Raw genomic sequence first — 18,963 nt, 5'->3', positions numbered from 1 at the left:
TACGGTTGGGAGCAGGTGGTATACGGTTGGGAGCAGGTGGTATACGGCTGGGGGCAGGTGGTATATGGAAAATCACTGTACCTTCGGCTCCATTTTGCTATAAACCTAAAACTACTCTAAAAAATAAAGTTTATCCTTTTTAAAAAATGAAACCAGCTCACAAGAGAGAGGCAGCGACCAGGTCCTAGGGACATAATCCTTCTGGATCTAGTCATGTCTGAGAACACTGCCTGTGTCTTCTAGCTATCTGAGTCAAAAAAAAGTCCTCTTTGTCCAAAAATAAACCCAGGTATACTTAAATTTATGCATTTTATTGTATGTAAATTATGTACTCTAATTGTACAGTTAGGTGTGTTTTGACAAATATAAACAGGCATGTAACTACTACCAAAATTAAGATATAAAACATTTCCATCACACCTCGATTTATTTTCCTTTTATTTTGTATACCTTATAAACATTACCTTATGACACTATAATTTTTATTTTAATCAGTCACTTTTCTTCTGAGGATATTAGAAAAGGAAAACATATTTCTTATTTTAACCAGAATTTAATATTTTTAATTTTCTGTATTCAATTGTGGTACATCTTAATCTCCTTCTGGCAAATTTTCTTTTTGACCCAAAGAAAGTTCTTTAGTATTTCCTGTTGTACAGAAAGCCTTGCAACAAAATCTCTCAGTTTTCCTTTATCTTAAAATGTCTACATTTTATCTAAATTTTAAAGGATATTTTTATTGGATATACAATTTTGAATTAAAATTTTTTCCACACTTTAAAAATACCATTTCATTGTTTCTAGCCTCCAGTATTTCCTATGAGAAATCAGCCTGTATTTATATTATTGCTCTCAAGATTTTCTCGCTTCAATTTTCAACAATTTCAACACAGTGTGTTCAGGAGTGGTTCTCTTTATGTGTATAATTAGCTCTCTTCTTAGGTGTTTAAGTTTATACTTTACATGAATTTGGGGAAATTTGGGGCCATCATTTGTTTAAATATTTTTATGCTCCATTTTCATTCTTCTCTTGAGACTTTAATTTTATATATCTTAAATAGGCAAGTTTTCCTTTAATCTGTTATCTTTCTTCTTTAGACTAGATGCCTTTATTGATCTCTCTTGAAATTTACTGACACTTCTGTCATCTCTAATTTGTTGTGAAATACATTCAATAAAGTTTTTGATTGGGTGCAGTGGCTCACGCCTGTAATCCCAGTATGTTGGGAGGCTGAGACGGGCGGATCACTTGAGGTCAGGAGTTCAAGACCAGCCTGGCCAATATGATGAAACCCCATCTCTACTAAAAATACAAAAATTAGCCAGTCATGATGGCACATGCCTGTAGTCCCAGCTACTGGAGAGGCTGAGGCACCAGCAGCACTTGAGCCTGGGAGGTGGAGGCTACAGTGACCTGAGATCACGCCACTGCACTCCAGCCTGGGTGACAGAACAAGACTCCATCTCAAAAAAAAAAAAAAAAAAATTCATTTTAGTTACTCTATTTTTCAGTTGTAGAACTTCAATTTGCTTTGGTATGTATGCTTGTTCTCATTTCTCGGCTAAAATTCCTCATCTGTTCACTTCTTAATATTTTCCCTTAAGTCCTTGAATATAACCAAAATATCTGCTTTAGCACTTTCTATCTGCTAAATGCAACAATTTAGCTACTTTAGGGTAGGTTTCCATGTATTGCTTGTTGTCTTGATTATGGATCACATTTTCCTGTTCCTATTCATATCTAGAAATGTTTAATTATGTACTAGGCAGTGTGGGTAAAAGATTGTAAAGACTCTAGATGCCTGTCTTCCTCAAAAGGATGTCATTTTTTGTTCTAGAAGGCAGTTCCATTTTTGGCTGATGACCCTAAAATCCTAGGCTTAATTTTATGCTTTGTAAGGGTGGATCCATGGAAAGCCCTAAATGTTTCTCAAGGCCCTGTAACTTGGCAAGATTCAAACTCCAAATTCTGTGTCCTCTCTAAGAATGCTGTGTAAGTTTTGTTCCTGGTTTATAAGGTGGATATGGGATGCTGAATGTTAACGTGTTGCTAACAAAGTGTGAAAGAGGTCTTTCCACCCAGGCATGCCCAGATGTGCAACGTCTCCCATCACTGCTTAACTTCTAGAATCTCTGGCCTCCTCTTGGTCCTATATAATTGTATCTCTCTTGTAAGTCTCAGGTAGTGTTGATATGTATATGTATTGCAGCCTCAGCTAAGGACTCATAGTGAACTCCCTCACAAACTGAGTCACTCCTCATTGCAGCTCTCTTCTCTGGTGTCCTTCCCTACAGATTCTAGTGGCTTCAAAAGCTATGAACTGGGGTCTCTGATATTTCCAATTACCAGGATTGCCATGCTTTTATTGGCATCCATCTCCACGAAGCTCAGTTTGGAACTTTCCACAGACCCAAAGCCATGGTGATGGCAGAGCTCACTTTATAAATTTTTCTTCTGTCAAGTGCCTTCTGTTACTTGAGCTGTCTGTTTTCTATTGCCTAAAAGGAGTTGTCTGATCTTACAGCTTAGCTTTAGAGTTATTTATACAGAGAAGACTAGTCTGGTACCAGGTATAATGACCAGAAACAGAAGTCCTTCCATTACAGTTGACTTGTTTTTCTCTATAATTAATCCATACAGTATATCTATATTTCTTCTTAATCTTTTTATTAAAATTTTAATTTGTGAAATAGCCACCACTTATTCACTTTTAAATATCCCTAGAATATTAATCACTGATAAGGTTGAGAAATCACCAAACTATATTAAATTAGAGCTTCATCACATTTTACATTTACCTTTCATTTCACGAGCATGGTAACTATGTCTTATTTCCATGTTCTTCAATATTTCTTGAAGTCCAGAAATCTAAAAAATAAAATTCAAAGAAATGAAGTTATACACTAAATGACTTTTAAAAATGTTACATAAAACACAGTATTTAAATATCCATTGTAAAATATAAAAAATATTAATCTCTTTTAAATTTATAACTATTTTTTAATAAAACATAAATTTTAACAAAAGAAAAATATATTTTTTAAGTTAAAATATAATTCCACCAGCTAATTATTAATTATTTATTTTAGGTAAGCATCTGAAACATTTATTTCACAGCATAGTTTCCTGAATTAAGAATACTCATTGTACACTTTAATAATTATTCAATTCTTTATTTTGAGAGTGGTTTTTCCTCTGTTCAAATTGTTTCACAATAACTATCACCTTTATATTTATAAAATATAAGGCAATTATCACTTGTAAAGTAAAATATGAAGAAGTTGTTTTTATTCCCCAAACTCTTAGCTCATTTTCCACCCACATATATTCTCTATTTTATTAAACATGTCTTATAATTAAGAACATTCTTTAGCTTGGTGTCATGATTTACCTGTATTCCTGAAAAACAGACTTAAATTTCAAATTTGACCTTAAAAGGCTATTTCATCTTGCATTGTATATGATTATACCAATACAAAATACCATCTGTTCAATTACATATGGATATATACTTTTTTCTACTATCACTGGATAGTAGTATTTCTTTATTAATAGAAAATAACAATTTATTAATTATAATCTATAGATGAGTGCTCACAAAATGCCTAGGTTAAAAAAAAGTAAAATATTACTATCTATTCCTAGAAGCCAAAAGAATTATAAATTTCAAAAATAAACTTTTTATTTAGAATAGCGTAAGATTAACAGAAGAGTTGCTAATGTAGTACTGAGAATTCCTGTTTTGTCCCATGCCCTTTTTACCCCATTAACATCATACATTGTAATGATACATTTTTCACAAATAATGAACCAATATTGATACATTATTATGAACTACAGACCATAGTTTTAGTTTTATTAATTTTTACATAATATCCTTTTTATGTTTCAAAATCACATCCAGAATACCACCTTACAACTAGTTTTTAGGTCTCCTTAGCATCCTCTGGACTGAGACAGTTTCTCAGTCTGATATAGTTTGGATATTTGTCCTCTCCAAATCTCTTATTGAAATGTGATCCCCAATGTTGGAGGTGGGGCCTAGGGGAAAGTGTTCGGGTCATGGGGGCAGATCTCTCATGATTGGTCTATGACCCTTTCCACTGTTCATGGGAAATCTGGTTGTTTCAAAGAGTCTGGGACCTCCCTCCTCTCTCGCCACGTGACATACTTGCTCCCCATTCACCTTCCGCTGTGAGTAAAAGCTTCCGGAAGCCCTCACCAGAAGGAGATGCTGGTGCTATACTTCTTGTACAGCCTGCAGAACCATGCGCCAAATAAACCTCTTTTCCTCATAAATTACCCAGTCTTGGGTATTCCTTTACACCAATACAAAATGGACTAATACACAGATTTTCCCTGATTTTAATGTCCTTGACAACTTTGGGGAACATTAGCCTGACAGTATTTTACAGAATAGCCCTAGATTTGAGGTTGCCTGATATTTTTCCCACGGTTAGACTAAAGTAATGTATTTGCAAGAGGAAGACCACAGGGGAGTGCCATTATTATTAGCATATTACATCATAGGTACATGCTACCAACATTACTTAAAACTGATGATGTTAATCTTGATCCTTTGATCACATGATGAGAAGTCTGCCAGGTTTCCCCACTGTAAAGTTACTTTCTTCCCTATTTCCATTGCATTTCTGGTTGCAAGTCATTACTTACTAAGTGCAGCCAACATTTAACAGCTGAGTTGTTAAGCTCCACCTACTTGAGGGAAGGATTATCAACATATATAACTTGGGATTCTTCTGCAGAGATTTGTTTACTCTCTCACATGTTTTTACTAATCATTTATTTATACCATTAAGGAATCAAAGATATTTATTTTATATTTTGGGTTATAATCCAACACTACATTATTTTGTTGCTCAAATTGTTTCAGAAGGTTTGATCACTGGAAGCTCCTTCAGGTTGGATTCCTATAATGACAAACCTGACTATTGTTTGATGTTTGAGTGTCAACAGCCTTTAAGCTTTACCTCCTCACTCTTCCCTTGTGCCCAACATCTGGGCAACCGGATAAGAATGCCTGGGTATTCCCTTGTGTGGTACTGATGGGAGATTCAAATGAGTCAAGCGTCACCTCACATATAAGAAATCTTACCCTGGCCCTAATCTCCAACTGCAATAAAAACCCCCAAGCCAGTCTCCCTTCCTTGCTCTCTCAAGCCATTTCAGAAATGTTTGGGAGGTAATGTGCAGCTCCCCTTAGCAAATTCAATTACACAAGTAGTGAATTTATTCATAGCCTCTGTGTGTGTGTGTGTGTGTGTGTGTGTGTGTGTGGTGTTATCAGTCTGAACACCCAAATCAAATCTGGTTGGGGATCCACTGACCTCTGCAGGTGCCCACTACAGTTCCTTTGTCATAACTTGACATATCCCATTATTATGTTGTTGTTTTATTTCTTTTCTGTTCTACTTTTTGAGAATTTCCTTCCTTTCTAGCACAAGAGAATGTTTCAAGTGCTCCACGCCCATCTAGTATTTTCTCTGCCCAGCTCTAGAATCAGATACTTTTCCAAAGTATGCTGGTTTCCTTTCCTTTTATTAAAGAGTGATATTAGAAATCAAGATCTTAACACTGGATATGCTCATTGCTGGTGGAGTGTCACAACTTCTAGACCCTCCAAGCAGACAGACCTAAAAATATATATATTTAGATTTAGTTTTTAGTGTGTATACACACACACACACACACACACACACACACATACATATTCAGACTTAGAATCCCATGATCCAAAAAAGATAAAAGATAATTTAGTATACATACATACTTACAAATCAATTCTATTTCACCATTTTTGGGGGTCATGGAGTTCTAATTCAAAATTTTGAACACTATTTTGAATAATTTCATAAAACTACAAACAAAGTTACAGGTTTTTCATTACATTTTAAATAAATGTTGATTCACTGTCTATTATCTACTAAGGAAATTTGAAAACATGTATTTCCTATTGGATTTTCCTCATCCCACAGTGTGTTTTCACTCTTTCATATACAACTAGCTAATATTCAAAAATTTTAAATTATTATACAATCCTTCTTTATGCAAGGTATAGGTTTAAGGAGAAACACAGTAAATGCTCATTAAGATAAGGTTTTTAAGGAAGTAACAATCAGGAATCCAGGTAGAAAACATAAGATGCTTCTTACTGCTCTTAACTCACATCCTAAAGTTTGGTTGGAAATGAATTCTCAAAGCATAACTGCATCAAACGTTGAAATAAAGAAATATTCAAAAGATAAGCGCAAAAGTAATACATCTTCTAAAGATTATACAAAAACATTTCATATATTTTAAGATATTTTCTCTGTACACATATTTTGAATAAATTCATTCTATAGCTTCATGACATACTACTAATATGTTCAATTTAAAAGGCTAATAATCTGTGCCTGTACACTCACGGTATAGCTGATTAGTATGCTACAACAGAAGGAAAGGATTGGTTGGCCATAAATCATTCTTTGTATGAAGGGTACACAGTTTCCATTCATTAAGTGGTAACCGTGGCTTGTTCCACAAGGACACACCTGGAGAGCTGACAGGACTAGGACTATATTCCGTGCCCTAATTTTGAGAGTAGGTTAATTAAGCCTTGGTTTAGACTTGTATAAGGGATATTTGACAGTCACTTTGGCCACTTAGCAATTTGGGTTTAGAGAATTATGAGTCTTCCACCTTTTGCAATAGATATCAAATATTTACACAGCCTTTACTATAACTAGGACTTGCATTGGCTCCATCAATCCTGTGTACCCATTTTGGATTCTGAACAAAATCTAGTGATATAAGGAACAATGTAGAGTTTGGAATTTATCCTGAGAATGGTGGCTGCCACATCCAGTTTCCATTGACAAGCATAACAAAATTCAGAAAGAATATCAAGCGTTCGGTATTAGCATTGTCCATGGTAAAACTTGCGGTGACAGCCCAGTGGCAGCAATAGCATCTCCTGTTTAAATTTGACTTTCTCAAATTGTAGTGAATCTACCACCTTGAACAGCAGATTTGGGGAGAAAAGCTATTTATAAATCCTAACTGCTCTATTTTATTTCTTTTTTTCAATGTTATGTTAAGAGTGGAACTAACTGTCCCATATTAGATATCAAGAAATTTGCTCTTTAGAATTTTCCAACTAAGGTTGCTTCCAAGATGGCTGAATAGGAACAGCTCCAGTCTGCAGCTCCCAGTGTGATCAACAAAGAAGACAGATTTCTGCATTTCCAACTGAAGTGCTGGTTCATCTCATTAGGAGTGGTTGGACAGTGGGTGCACCCCACAGAAGGTGAGCTGAAACAGGGCAGGGTGTTGCCTCACCCAGGAAGTGCAAGGGGTTGGGGGATTTCCCTTTCCTAGCCAAGGGAAGTCGTTACAGACGGTACCTGGAAAAATGAGACACTTCTGCCCAAATACTGCACTTTTCCCATGGTCTTAGCAACAGGCAGACCAGTAGATTTTCTCCTGTGCCTGGCTCGGCAGGTCCGATGCCCATGGAGCCTTGCTCACTGCTAGCGTAGTAGTCTTGAGATTGACCTGCGAGGCTGCAGTCTAGCGGGAGGAGGGGAGTCCACCATTGCTGAGGCTTTAGTAGGTAAACAAAGCAGCTGGGAAACTCAAACTGGGCAGAGCCCACCATAGCTCAGCAAGACCTACTGCCTCTATAGACTCCACTTCTGGGGGCAGGGCGTAGCTGAACAAAAGGCAGCAGAAACTTCTGCAGACTTAAACCCCCATGTCTGACATCTCTGAAGAGAGCAGAGGTTCTCCCATCATGGTGTTCAAGCTCTGAGAACGAACAGACTGCCTCCTCAAGTGGGTCCCTGATCCCCGTGTAGCCTGACTGGGAGACACCTCCCAGTAGGGGTTGACTGATACCTCATATAGGCAGGTGCCACTCTGGGACAAAGCTTCTCAAAGAAGGAGCAGGCACCAATATTTGCTGTTCTGCAATATTTGCTATTCTGCAGCCTCTGCTGGTGATACCGAGACAAACAGGGTCTGGAGTGGACCTCCAGCAAACCCCAACAGACCTGCAGCAAAGGGTCCTGACTGTTAAAAGGAAAACTAACAAACAGAAATAGAATCAACTTCAAAAAAAAGGACACCCACACCAAAACCCCATCTGTAGGTCACTAACATCAAAGACCAAAGATAGATAAAACCACAAAGATGGGAAGAAACCAGAGCAGAAAAGCTGAAAATTCTAAAAACCCAAGTGCCTCTTCTCCTCCAAAGGATCACAGCTCCTCACCAGCAATGAAACAAAACTGAATGGAGAATGACTTTGATGAGTTGACAGAAGTAGGCTTCAGAAGGTCAGTAATAACAAACTACTCCGAGCTAAAAGAGCATGGTCTAACCCATCGCAAGGAAGCTAAAAACCTTGAGAAAAGGTTAGATGAATGGCTAACTAGAATAAACAGTGCAGAGAAGACCTTAAATGACCTGATGAAGCTGAAAACCACAGCACGAAAACTTTGTGATGCACGCACAAGCTTCAGTAGCCAACTCAATCAAGTGGAAGAAAGCATATCAGTGATTGAAGATCAACTTAATGAAATAAAGTGAGAAGACAACATTACAGAAAAAAGAGTAAAAAGAAATGAACAAAGCCGCCAAGAAATATGGGATTATGTGAAAAGATCAAATCTACATTTGATTGGTGTACCTGAAAGTGACAGAGAGAATGGAACCAAGTTAGAAAACACTCTTCAGGATATTATCCAGGAGAACTTCCCCAACCTAGAAAGGCAGGCCGGCATTCAAATTCAGGAAATACAGAGAACAACACAAAGGTACTCCTCGAGAAGAGCAACCCCAAGACACATAATCATCAGATTCTCCAAGGTTGAAATGAAGGAAAAATGTTAAGGGCAGCCAGAGAGAAAGGTCAAGTTACCCACAGAGGGAAGCTCATCAGACTAACAGCAGATCTCTCGGCAGAAATTCTACAAGCCAGAAGAGAGTGGGGGCCAATATTCAACATACTTAAAGGAAAGAATTTTCAACCCAGAATTTCATATCCAGCCAAACTAAGCTTCATAAGTGGAGGAGAAATAAAATCCTTTACAGACAAGCATATGCTGAGAGGTTTTGTTACCACCAGGCCTGCCTTACAAGAGCTCCTGAAGGAAGCACTAAACATGGAAAGGAATAACTGGTACCAGTCACTGCAAAAACATGCCAAATTGTAAAGACCATTGATGCTATGAAGAAACCGCATCAATTAACAGGCAAAATAACCACCGAACATCATAATGACAGGATCAAATTCACACATAACAATATTAACCTTAAATGCAAATGGGCTAAATGCCCCAATTAAAAGATACAGACTGGCAAATTGGATAAAGAGTCAAGACCCATCAGTGTGCTGTATTCAGGAGGCCCATCTCATGTGCAGGGACACATATAGGCTCAAAATAAAAGGATGGAGGAAGAGCTACCAAGCAAAGGGAAAGCAAAAAAAGCAGAGGTTGCAATCCTAGTCTCTGATAAAACAACTTTAAAACCAACAAAGATCAAAAGAGACAAAGAAGGCCATTACATAATGGTAAAGGGATCAATTCAACAAGAAGAGTCAACTATCCTAAATATGCACCCAATACAAGAGCACCCAGATTAATAAAGGAAGTCCTTAGAGACCTATAAAGAGACTTAGACTCCCACACAATAATAATGGGAGATTTAACATCCTACTGTCAATATTAGACAGATCAATGAGACAGAAGGTTAACAAGGATATCCAGGACTTGAACTCAGCTCTTCACCAAGCAGACCTAATAGACATCTACAGAACTCTCTACCCCAAATCAACAGAATATACATTCTGCCCATCACCACATCAAAATTATTCTAAAATTGACCATATAATTGGTAGTAAAGCACTCTTCAACAAATGTAAAAGAACACAAATCACAACAAACTGTCTCTCAGACCACAGACCACAGTGCAATCAAATTAGAACTCAAGATTAAGAAACTCACTCAAAACCACACAACTACATGGAAACTGAATAACCTGCTCCTGAATGACTACTGGGTAAATAATGAAATTAAGGCAGAAATGAAGACGTTCTTTGAAATCAATGAGAACAAAGACACAACATACCAGAATCTCGGGAACACATTTAAAGCAGTGTGTAGAGGGAAATTTATAGCACTAAATGCCCACAAGGGAAAGCAGGAAAGATCTAAAATTGACACCCTAACATCACAATTAAAAGAACTAGAGAAGCAAGAGCAAACAAATTCAAAAGCTAGCAGAAGGCAAGAAATAACTAAGATCACAGCAGAACTGAAGGAGATAGAGACACAAAAAAAAACCTTCAAAAAATCAAAGAATCCAGGAGCTGGTTTTTTTGTCTATCAACAAAATTGTCAACAAAATTTTGTCTATCAACACAATTGTCAACAAAATTTTGTCTATCAACAAAATTGATAGACTGCTAGCAAGACTAATAAAGAATAAAAGAGAGAAGAATCAAATAGATGCAATAAAAAAATGATAAAGGGGATATCACCACTGATCCCACAGAAATACAAACTATCATCAGAATACTATAAACACATCTACGCAAATAAACTAGAAAATTTAGAATAAATAGATAAATTCCTGGACAAATACTCTCTCCCAAGACTAAGCCAGGAAGAGGTTGAATCTCTGAATAGACCAATCACAGGCTCTGAAATTTAGGCAATAATTAAGAGCCTACCAATTAAAAAAAGTCCAGGACCAGACGGATTCACAGCTGAATTCTACCAGAGGTAAAAGAGGAGATGCTACCATTCATTCAGAAACTATTCCAATCAATAGGAAAAGAGGGAATCCTCCCTAATTCATTGCATGAGGCTAGCATCATCCTGATACCAAAGCCTGGCAGAGACACAACAAAAAAAGAGAATTTTAGACCAATATCCCTGATGAACATCGATGCAAAAATCCTCAATAAAATACTGGCAAACCGAATCCAGTAGCACATCAAAAAGCTTATCCACCATGATAATGTCAGCTTCATCCCTGGGATGCAAAGCATATGCAAATCAATAAACGTAATCCATCATATAAACAGAACCAACAACAAAAACCACATGATTATCTCGATAGACGCAGAAAAGGCCTTTGGCAAAATTCAACAGCCCTTCTTGCTAAAATCTCTCAATAAACTAGGTATTGATGGAACGTATCTCAAAATAATAAGACCTATTTATGACAAACCCACAGCCAACATCATACTGAATAGGCAAAAAACTGGAAGCATTACGTTTGAAAACTAGTACAAGACAATTATGCCCTCTCTCACCACTCCTATTCAACATAGTGTTGGAAGTTTTGGCCAGGGAAATCAAGCAAGAGAAAGAAATAAAGGGTATTCGATTAGAAAAAGAGGAAGTCAAATTTTCCCTGTGTGCAGATGACATGATTGTATATTTAGAAAACCCCATCATCTCAGCCCAAAATCTCTTTAAGCTAATAAGCAATTCAGCAAAGTCTCAAGATACAAAATCAATGTGCAAAAATCACAAGCATTCCTGTACACCAATAACAGACAGAGGGCCAAATCATGAGTGAACTCCCATTCACAATTGGTATAAAGAGAATTAAATACCTAGGAATCCAGCTTACAAAGGATGTGAAGGACATCTTCAAGGAGAACTACAAACCACTGCTCAGTGAAATAAAAGACACAAACAAATGGAAGAACATTCCATGCTCATGGATAGGAAGAATCAACATCTTGAAAATGGCCATACTGCCCAAGGTAATTTATAGATTCAATGCCATCCCCATTGAGCTACCAACGAGTTTCTTCACAAAATTAGAAAAAACTACTTTAAAGTTCATATAGAACCAAAAAAAGAGCGTGCATAGCCAAGACAATCCTAAGCAAAAAGAACAAAGCTGGTGGCATCAGGCTCCCTGACTTCAAACTATGCTACAAGGCTACAGTAACCAAAACAGCATGGTACCAGTAACAAAACAGATATATAGACCAATGGAACAGAACAGAGGCCTCAGAAATAACACCACACATCTACAACCATCTGACCTTTGACAAACCTGACAAAAGCAAGAAATGGGGAAAGTATTCCCTATTTGATAAATGGTACTGGGAAAACTGGCTAGCCATATGTAGAAAGCTGAAACTGGATCCCTCCCTTACGCCTTATACAAAAATTAATTCAACATGGATTAAAGACTTAAATGTAAGCCTAAAACCATAAAACCCAAGAAGAAAACCTAGGCAATACCATTTATGATATAGGCATGGGCAAAGACTTCATGGCTAAAACACCAAAAGCAATGACAACAAAAGCCAAAATAGACAAATGGGATTTAATTAAACTAAAGAGTTTCTGCACAGCAAAAGAAACTACCATCAGAGTGAACAGGCAACCTACAGAACGGGAGAAAATTTTTGCAATCTACTCATCTGACAAAGGGCTAATATCCAGAATCTACAAAGAACTTCAACTAATTTACAAGAAAAAAACAAACTACCTCATCAAAAGGTGGGTAAAGTATATGAACAGACACTTCTCAAAAGAAGGCATAAAGCAGCCAACAGAAACATGAAAAAGTGATCATCATCACTGGTGATCAGAGAAATGGAAATCAAAACCACAATAAGATACCATCTCATGCCAATTAGAATTGCAATCATTAAAAAGTCAGAAAACAACAGATGCTGGAGAGGATGTGGAGAAATAGGAACGCTTTTACACTGTTGGAAGTGTAAATTAGTCCAACCATTGTGGAAGACAGTGTGGCGATTCCTCAAGGATCTAGAACCAGAAATATGATTTGACCCAGTGATTCCATTACAGGGTATATACCCAAAGGATTATAAATGATGCAACAATGAAGACACATGCACACGTATGTTTACTGCAGCACTATTTACAACAGCAAAGACTTGGAACCAACCCAAACGTCCATCGATGATAGACTGGATTAAGAAAGTGTGGCACATATACCTCATGGAATACTATGCTGCCATGAAAAAGGATGAATTCATGTCCTTTGACATGAACATGGATGAAGGTGGAAACCATCAGGCTCAGCAAACTATCACAGAGACAGATAACCAAACACCACATGTTCTCACTCATATGTGGGAATTGAAAAATGAGAACACATGGACACAGGGTGGGGAGCATCACACACCGGGGCCTGTCATGGGATGTGGGGCTGGGAGAGGGATAGCATTAAAAGAAATACCTAATGAAAATGATGAGTTGATGGGTGTAGCAAACCAATGTGGCACATGTATACCTATGTAACAAACCTGTACGTTGTGTACATGTACCCTAGAACTTAAAGTTTAAAAAAAATATTTTTCCCATTAATAAAGATTTTCCAAATTGGGATATTTTTAGGGTGAAAGTTAAATTTATTAAAAATTACCCCGTGCAAATGGGTGTAAATCAGGATTGCTGGAACAAATGAGGACATAGAACATCCTGTAACATAAAAGAAGACAGGGAGATATTTCATACAATAGAACGAAGAAGTGAAAAGAGTTCTGTGCCTGAGTGATGGACGAGATGCCTGAGGGACGAGGTAACAATAGGTCAGACATGAGTCCTGGTTTATCTACCAAGTGAAAAATGCAAGAGGGGCCAGTTGGAAATGAAGAACAAATAAAGCCAGATAGTCCAGAGATACTCCAGGAATTTAAGTACACTTGCTCTTAGTTTTTCAGGCAATAGCCTAGGAAAATTGACAACCCCTTAAAGACTCCTTCATATTTTACATTGTGCTAGAAAAACATACTACTCTCCAGGTGATGTTGAAAATGGACTGAGAAAGGTATATCTGTGTAGATGGACCCTAACTGGTTTCCAAATTGCTCATGGCTTGTATTTGCAATATAGAGAAATCAGAAGCCTCAACCACCTCAGTGGGATACACGGAAATGTTAATATTTGATGTACTAGAGCAGAAGAAAAACTAGGGTTAGGATAATGAGGTCACAGATATAAAGGAGTTCACAGATATTGTGGCAGAGGCCATGGATTTAGCAAGGTGTGTTGGGTTCACATACAAAAGAACTACCCTGGAACTATCTAGGAGCTATCCAGAACTATCCAGCTATCATGTACCTGGACACCACCAACCTAATCAAACAAGTCACAGTACACTGGAGAGTGAATATAGCCTGTAGACTTTAAACTATATGGATAGATAAGTAACTTTTTTACTAGGAACCATCTGGGGAAGAATAAAAAGGGCATGCCATTTGAAGGAAGAAAATGAGCACTAATAACTATGTTTTAGCTAAACATTCAGTTAATATAATATTCAAACACCCTGTGTTAAACCCAAAGACACTGGTTTAACTCATAAAGACTGGAATAGTCTTTAATATGCAGGTTATCTTTTCTTTTGTCTTCAGCAGGAGTAGGAGTTCAAAGACAAAACCGATTGCAGATAATAAAGATATATTTCTTTGCAAATCTGAACAGTAGTATGTAAAATTCAACTTTAACTCATAGATCAAATGATTTTAACTTTTTAAACATGTTTTAATCTTATACACATATCAATCATAAGGCAAATAATTTATCCCTATTTAATAAGTGAGTAAAAAGACATATTTAAATAACGTGAATCCTCACTTGGCTGTTTTATAACACAACTGGAATTCATACCAGCCATTCCCAGTACTTAGCTCTTTCCACTAAACCATCGAGGAGCAACTTGAAACACAAATATTGTACATGGTATATAGGAGATAAGCATGAGACCAGGAGGACTAAAGACAGTAAGATGGGTAGCAAAAATTTAAGCATGGCCCATCTGGAATAGGAAATAGGAAGAGATCTGAATCTAGCTCCTAATACCTCAGGATATAGAATAAAGCCTTTTGTTAGGAGACTGGGGAAGACAGATTAGATGAAAAGAAGCAAGGGTATGAAATTCTGAAGGTTTGATTATAATGCCATAAAATTTAAATAATTGTTAACCTCATTTGCATTAGTTCATTCTCACACCACTATGAGGAAATACTCGAGACTGGATATTTTATAAAGAATAGAGGTTTAATTGGTTCAAGTTCCACATGGCTGGGGAGTCCTCAGGAAATTTACAATCACGGTAGAAGACACCTCTTCACAGGGCAGCAGGAAAGAGAATGAGTGCAAGCAAAAGAAATGCCAGATGCTTATACAACCATTAGATCTCGTGAGACTCACTCACTATCATGAGAACAGCATGGGAGAAATCACCTCTATGATTCAGTTACCTCCACCTGGTCCCGCCCTTGACACGTGGGGATTATTACAGTTCAAGGTGAGTTTTGGATGGGGACACAGCCAAATCATATGATCATTGTATTTAATATTACTTAAAATTCAAACATTCAAAACACAAAATTAAATTCAAGCACAAGGGGCATCAAGACAATGATGTTTTGCATTTTCATTGCTAAGAATTTCACTCAAAAGACAAAATAAATTTGATTAAAGCATGTCAACAATAAAATTATTCGAACGAGTATTATCATCATGTAAGCTTTTGTAGCTTCTGAAAGTTTGGCCAAAATGAAAATCTCCAGAAAACAATAATAGAATGTTAAGCATAGTTGCAGTTTTACACATTCTAAGAAAACTGTTAAATGGTTTTAAAGTGGCATATAAACATTTCGTTTCTTTTTCTTAAATTTTTATGCCAAAGGTATCTCACCCACTACCCTAGGTCTAGGCCTAAAAACCCTAAAAGGATGTCACTCATCAGCAAAAATTACAAAAGACTTGAGTCAGTACCTAGGAGGGAGTTTTTATTTATTAAAATATCTCATATAAGTTTCACAGCAATCTTAAAAGGTAAAGTCTTTGGTCTTTGCAGCTACATGTTATATATGAGAAATCTGAGCTCCAATTTGTTTAAATAACTCTCCTAAGGTTAATGTTTATAGCTGTCAAAGCTGGTATTTAAACCCAAGTTTGACCACAATGGCTGTTTTTTCTTTAAACTACAATTTAATAATCTGCTATAAATTTATGTCTCAATTAAACGATATTTAATTTTTTTGAGACACTGTCTCACTCTGTTGCCCAGGCTGGAGTGCAGTGGTATGGAGCCATCTCGGTTCACTGCAACCTCTGCCTCCCAGGTTCAAACTATTCTTGTGCCTCAGTCTCCCAAGTAGCTGGGATTCCAGGCCTGTGCCACCACACCTAGCTATTTTTTTTTTCTTTGATATTTTTAGTAGAGACAGGGTTTCACCATATTGGCCAGGCTGGTCTTAAACTCCAGGCCTCAAGTGATCCACCTACCTTGGTCTCCCAACGTGCTGGGATTACAGGCATGAGCCACCGCCCCTTAATCTTTATATGTAGTTAAATGGATAAATACTTTTTCTGAATGTTTCCAAATGGATCTCTTTTACATGAAAGTTGGTTGAAAATGCTTTAAAATTAATCTCAGAAACAAAACCAGTATTTCTACTTGTATTATTTTTAAAAAATGATTAAAAGATCATTTTAAGTTAGCTTTGACTGTATCTTTACCTGCCCAACTACTTTGTCTCTTTCCAAGGAGGTCAGCATTTTCTCCTTCAGTAAAGTGTGGTGTTTCTCATGTAACACCCTTATAATTGGTTCATAAGATGCATAATGTAACTTCAACCTATAAAAAATAAAACGTCAATAGTATCTTAAGGGGTTATTGAGTTAAATCAGTAATTTCCATCTAACATCGAAACCTTTTTTACTTTTTCTTTTTTGCTGTGAAATAAAAATGAATAATCTCATAAAGGTTAACACACTACAGCCACGAAGCACAAAAAGCACACAAATTCACTACAACTTGAGGGTGGAGGGTGCAGTGAGTGAGCAAATCACATGTCTTAATTAGTTCTCTATTTCCTACTAGCACCTTTTGCTGTGTCCAAGTATGTACTCAGAATATTGCTGCTACCCATGAAATTTTTGTTAATTTGGAAATAACTGTCAGAAAGACAAGGGCCACAGATAATAGATGATTAAACATGGAGTGTCATTCACATCAAAATAAACTATAGTCTTCAAAACAAGTTTGGCTAATCTTCTATTTTAAAAATTAAGTATAAAAACATTTTGATATCTAAACGGAAGGAATAGTTCAGCCTAGTATATAATATAAATATCTTTAAAAATCTGTTTTATTTGAAAATGACCTCAAAATCTTTTTACTGAAGTGTAATTTACATGGATAAAACATACAGCTCTTAAGCGTTACTGTTCAGAGTTCTGAGAAATGCACATCCAAGTAGTACATATTATCAAAATATGAAACATGTCTAACACCCCAGAAAATTTTAGAACTTCATGTATTTGGTAACATATAACATGTTCTCTTTTTTAACTAGTTTATTTCACTCAGCATAATGTTTCTTTACATTATTCCTATTACTTTACATCGCAATACTTCACTCCTCTTTACTGTGAGTAGTATCCCCTTGTATGTAAATGTGTTTATCCAATATTTTGCTGATGAAAACCTGAGTGGATTTTAGTTTGGGGTATCATGAATAAGGCCTCTTTAAACATTCTTATATAAGTAAGATTTTTTGATCATATATCTTCATTTATTTTAGATAAATACTCAGGAGTTTAATTGCTGGGTTGTAATTTATACTTCCAGCAACCCTATATGACAGTCCTGGTTACGCTACATTCTTGCCAACCTCTGGTGATATCAGTCTAATGAGAGTTTATCCATCTTATTATCAAATTTGTCAGCTTTATTATATTTTCCATTAACCAACATCTAACTTTGTTGATATTTTGTTTGTCCATTTGCTATTGTATTGATTTCAGTTCTTATTTTTCATTTCTTCATGTTTCTTGGTTGTAGTTTGCTCTTTTTAAGCTTCTAAGATGACATCATTGGTTTTAAAACTTTATTTTCTAAAATAAGCATTTAAAGCCATCAATTTCAATTTAAGCTTTTCAATATGCTGCATTTCAATATGCTGCATTTTTAATCATTCAGTTCAAAATATTCTCTAATTTCTTTCTTTGCCTCAAGGATTATTTAAAGCATACTACTTAATTTCCAAATATTTGAGAAACCCCCTGAGAGTTTTAAAAATTGATTTCTAATTTAATTTGATTTTGGTCAGAAAACATTCTTTGTATGACATCAATCCTTTGAAATGTATAAAGACTTGTTTTCCTCTACTATCTGCCAGGGTAGCTCCAGCATTTCCACTTCACAGTGTTGGGTATCTTTTTCCAAGTTTATAAGGACCACCCCAGAAGTGAATCTACCTTATTCGCTGGAGTTCTTACTATAATGTTCCTACACTTTCTAATACTGAGTGTTAAAATCCTAAGTATAACTAAGGAAATATCTATTTTTCCTTTCAATTTTACCAGAGTTTGCTTCATGTATTTTGAAGCTCTTATATTAGAGTAATGCATATTTAATATTATGTCTTCCAGGTGAACTGACTCTTTACTACATGAAATGTATGAAAGAAATGTCCGTCTTCTTCTCTGGTTCTCAGGATGCCCCTGAGAATGTTTTTCTGTAGCCCTATGGGCTTACAGAGGTGGGCCCCATTTCCTACAAAGAAGTAGTACTTCAGCTGTGCTGTAAGATGCTGAAAAGCCCTCTTCCCCACAAAGAAAGAGATGTCCCCACCCCGGCCCCACCGCTGGAAGTATCCCTACCTCCTCTCCTCAGTGTGATTACGGAGGAAAGAGACTATACATCTAAACTGCTGCAAGAAATAGTCAGCATGTACTGGCAGGAACCAGAAAAGTACCCCCAGAGGCTAGATTTTGAGGTACTTGATTAAAGGGGGGTGGAATGCAAGACTGGATAAACAATAATTCCTTGACCTCCACACAATGGATGTAACATTGCAGTAAGAACTCCAGCGAATAAGGTAGATTCACTTCTAGGGTGGTCCTTATAAACTTGGAAAAAGATACCCAACACTGTGA

At 36.6% G+C, this 18,963-nt stretch overlaps 1 protein-coding gene across 3 annotated transcripts in view; it reads right to left on the bottom strand.

Annotated features, from left to right (window-relative positions):
• SPAG16 (sperm associated antigen 16) overlaps nucleotides 1–18,963 on the bottom strand; it is a 1,175,325-nt gene that overhangs the window by 1,095,243 nt on the left and 61,119 nt on the right. For all 3 annotated transcript variants that reach the window (XM_023220360.1, XM_023220353.2, XM_023220369.2), the window contains 2 exons: nucleotides 16,540–16,657; nucleotides 2,800–2,869 (listed from right to left, as the gene is read on the bottom strand). In XM_023220360.1, the coding sequence (XP_023076128.1) occupies nucleotides 2,800–2,869; nucleotides 16,540–16,657 (188 nt within the window). The remainder of the gene's footprint in view (nucleotides 1–2,799; nucleotides 2,870–16,539; nucleotides 16,658–18,963) is intronic.

This window comes from Piliocolobus tephrosceles, chromosome 11, assembly GCF_002776525.5.
Source record: "Piliocolobus tephrosceles isolate RC106 chromosome 11, ASM277652v3, whole genome shotgun sequence".
NCBI classification, from domain to species: Eukaryota; Metazoa; Chordata; class Mammalia; order Primates; family Cercopithecidae; genus Piliocolobus; species Piliocolobus tephrosceles.
The sequence above is the reverse complement of the archived record's forward strand: the minus strand, read 5'-3'. Positions and strand labels throughout refer to the sequence as shown.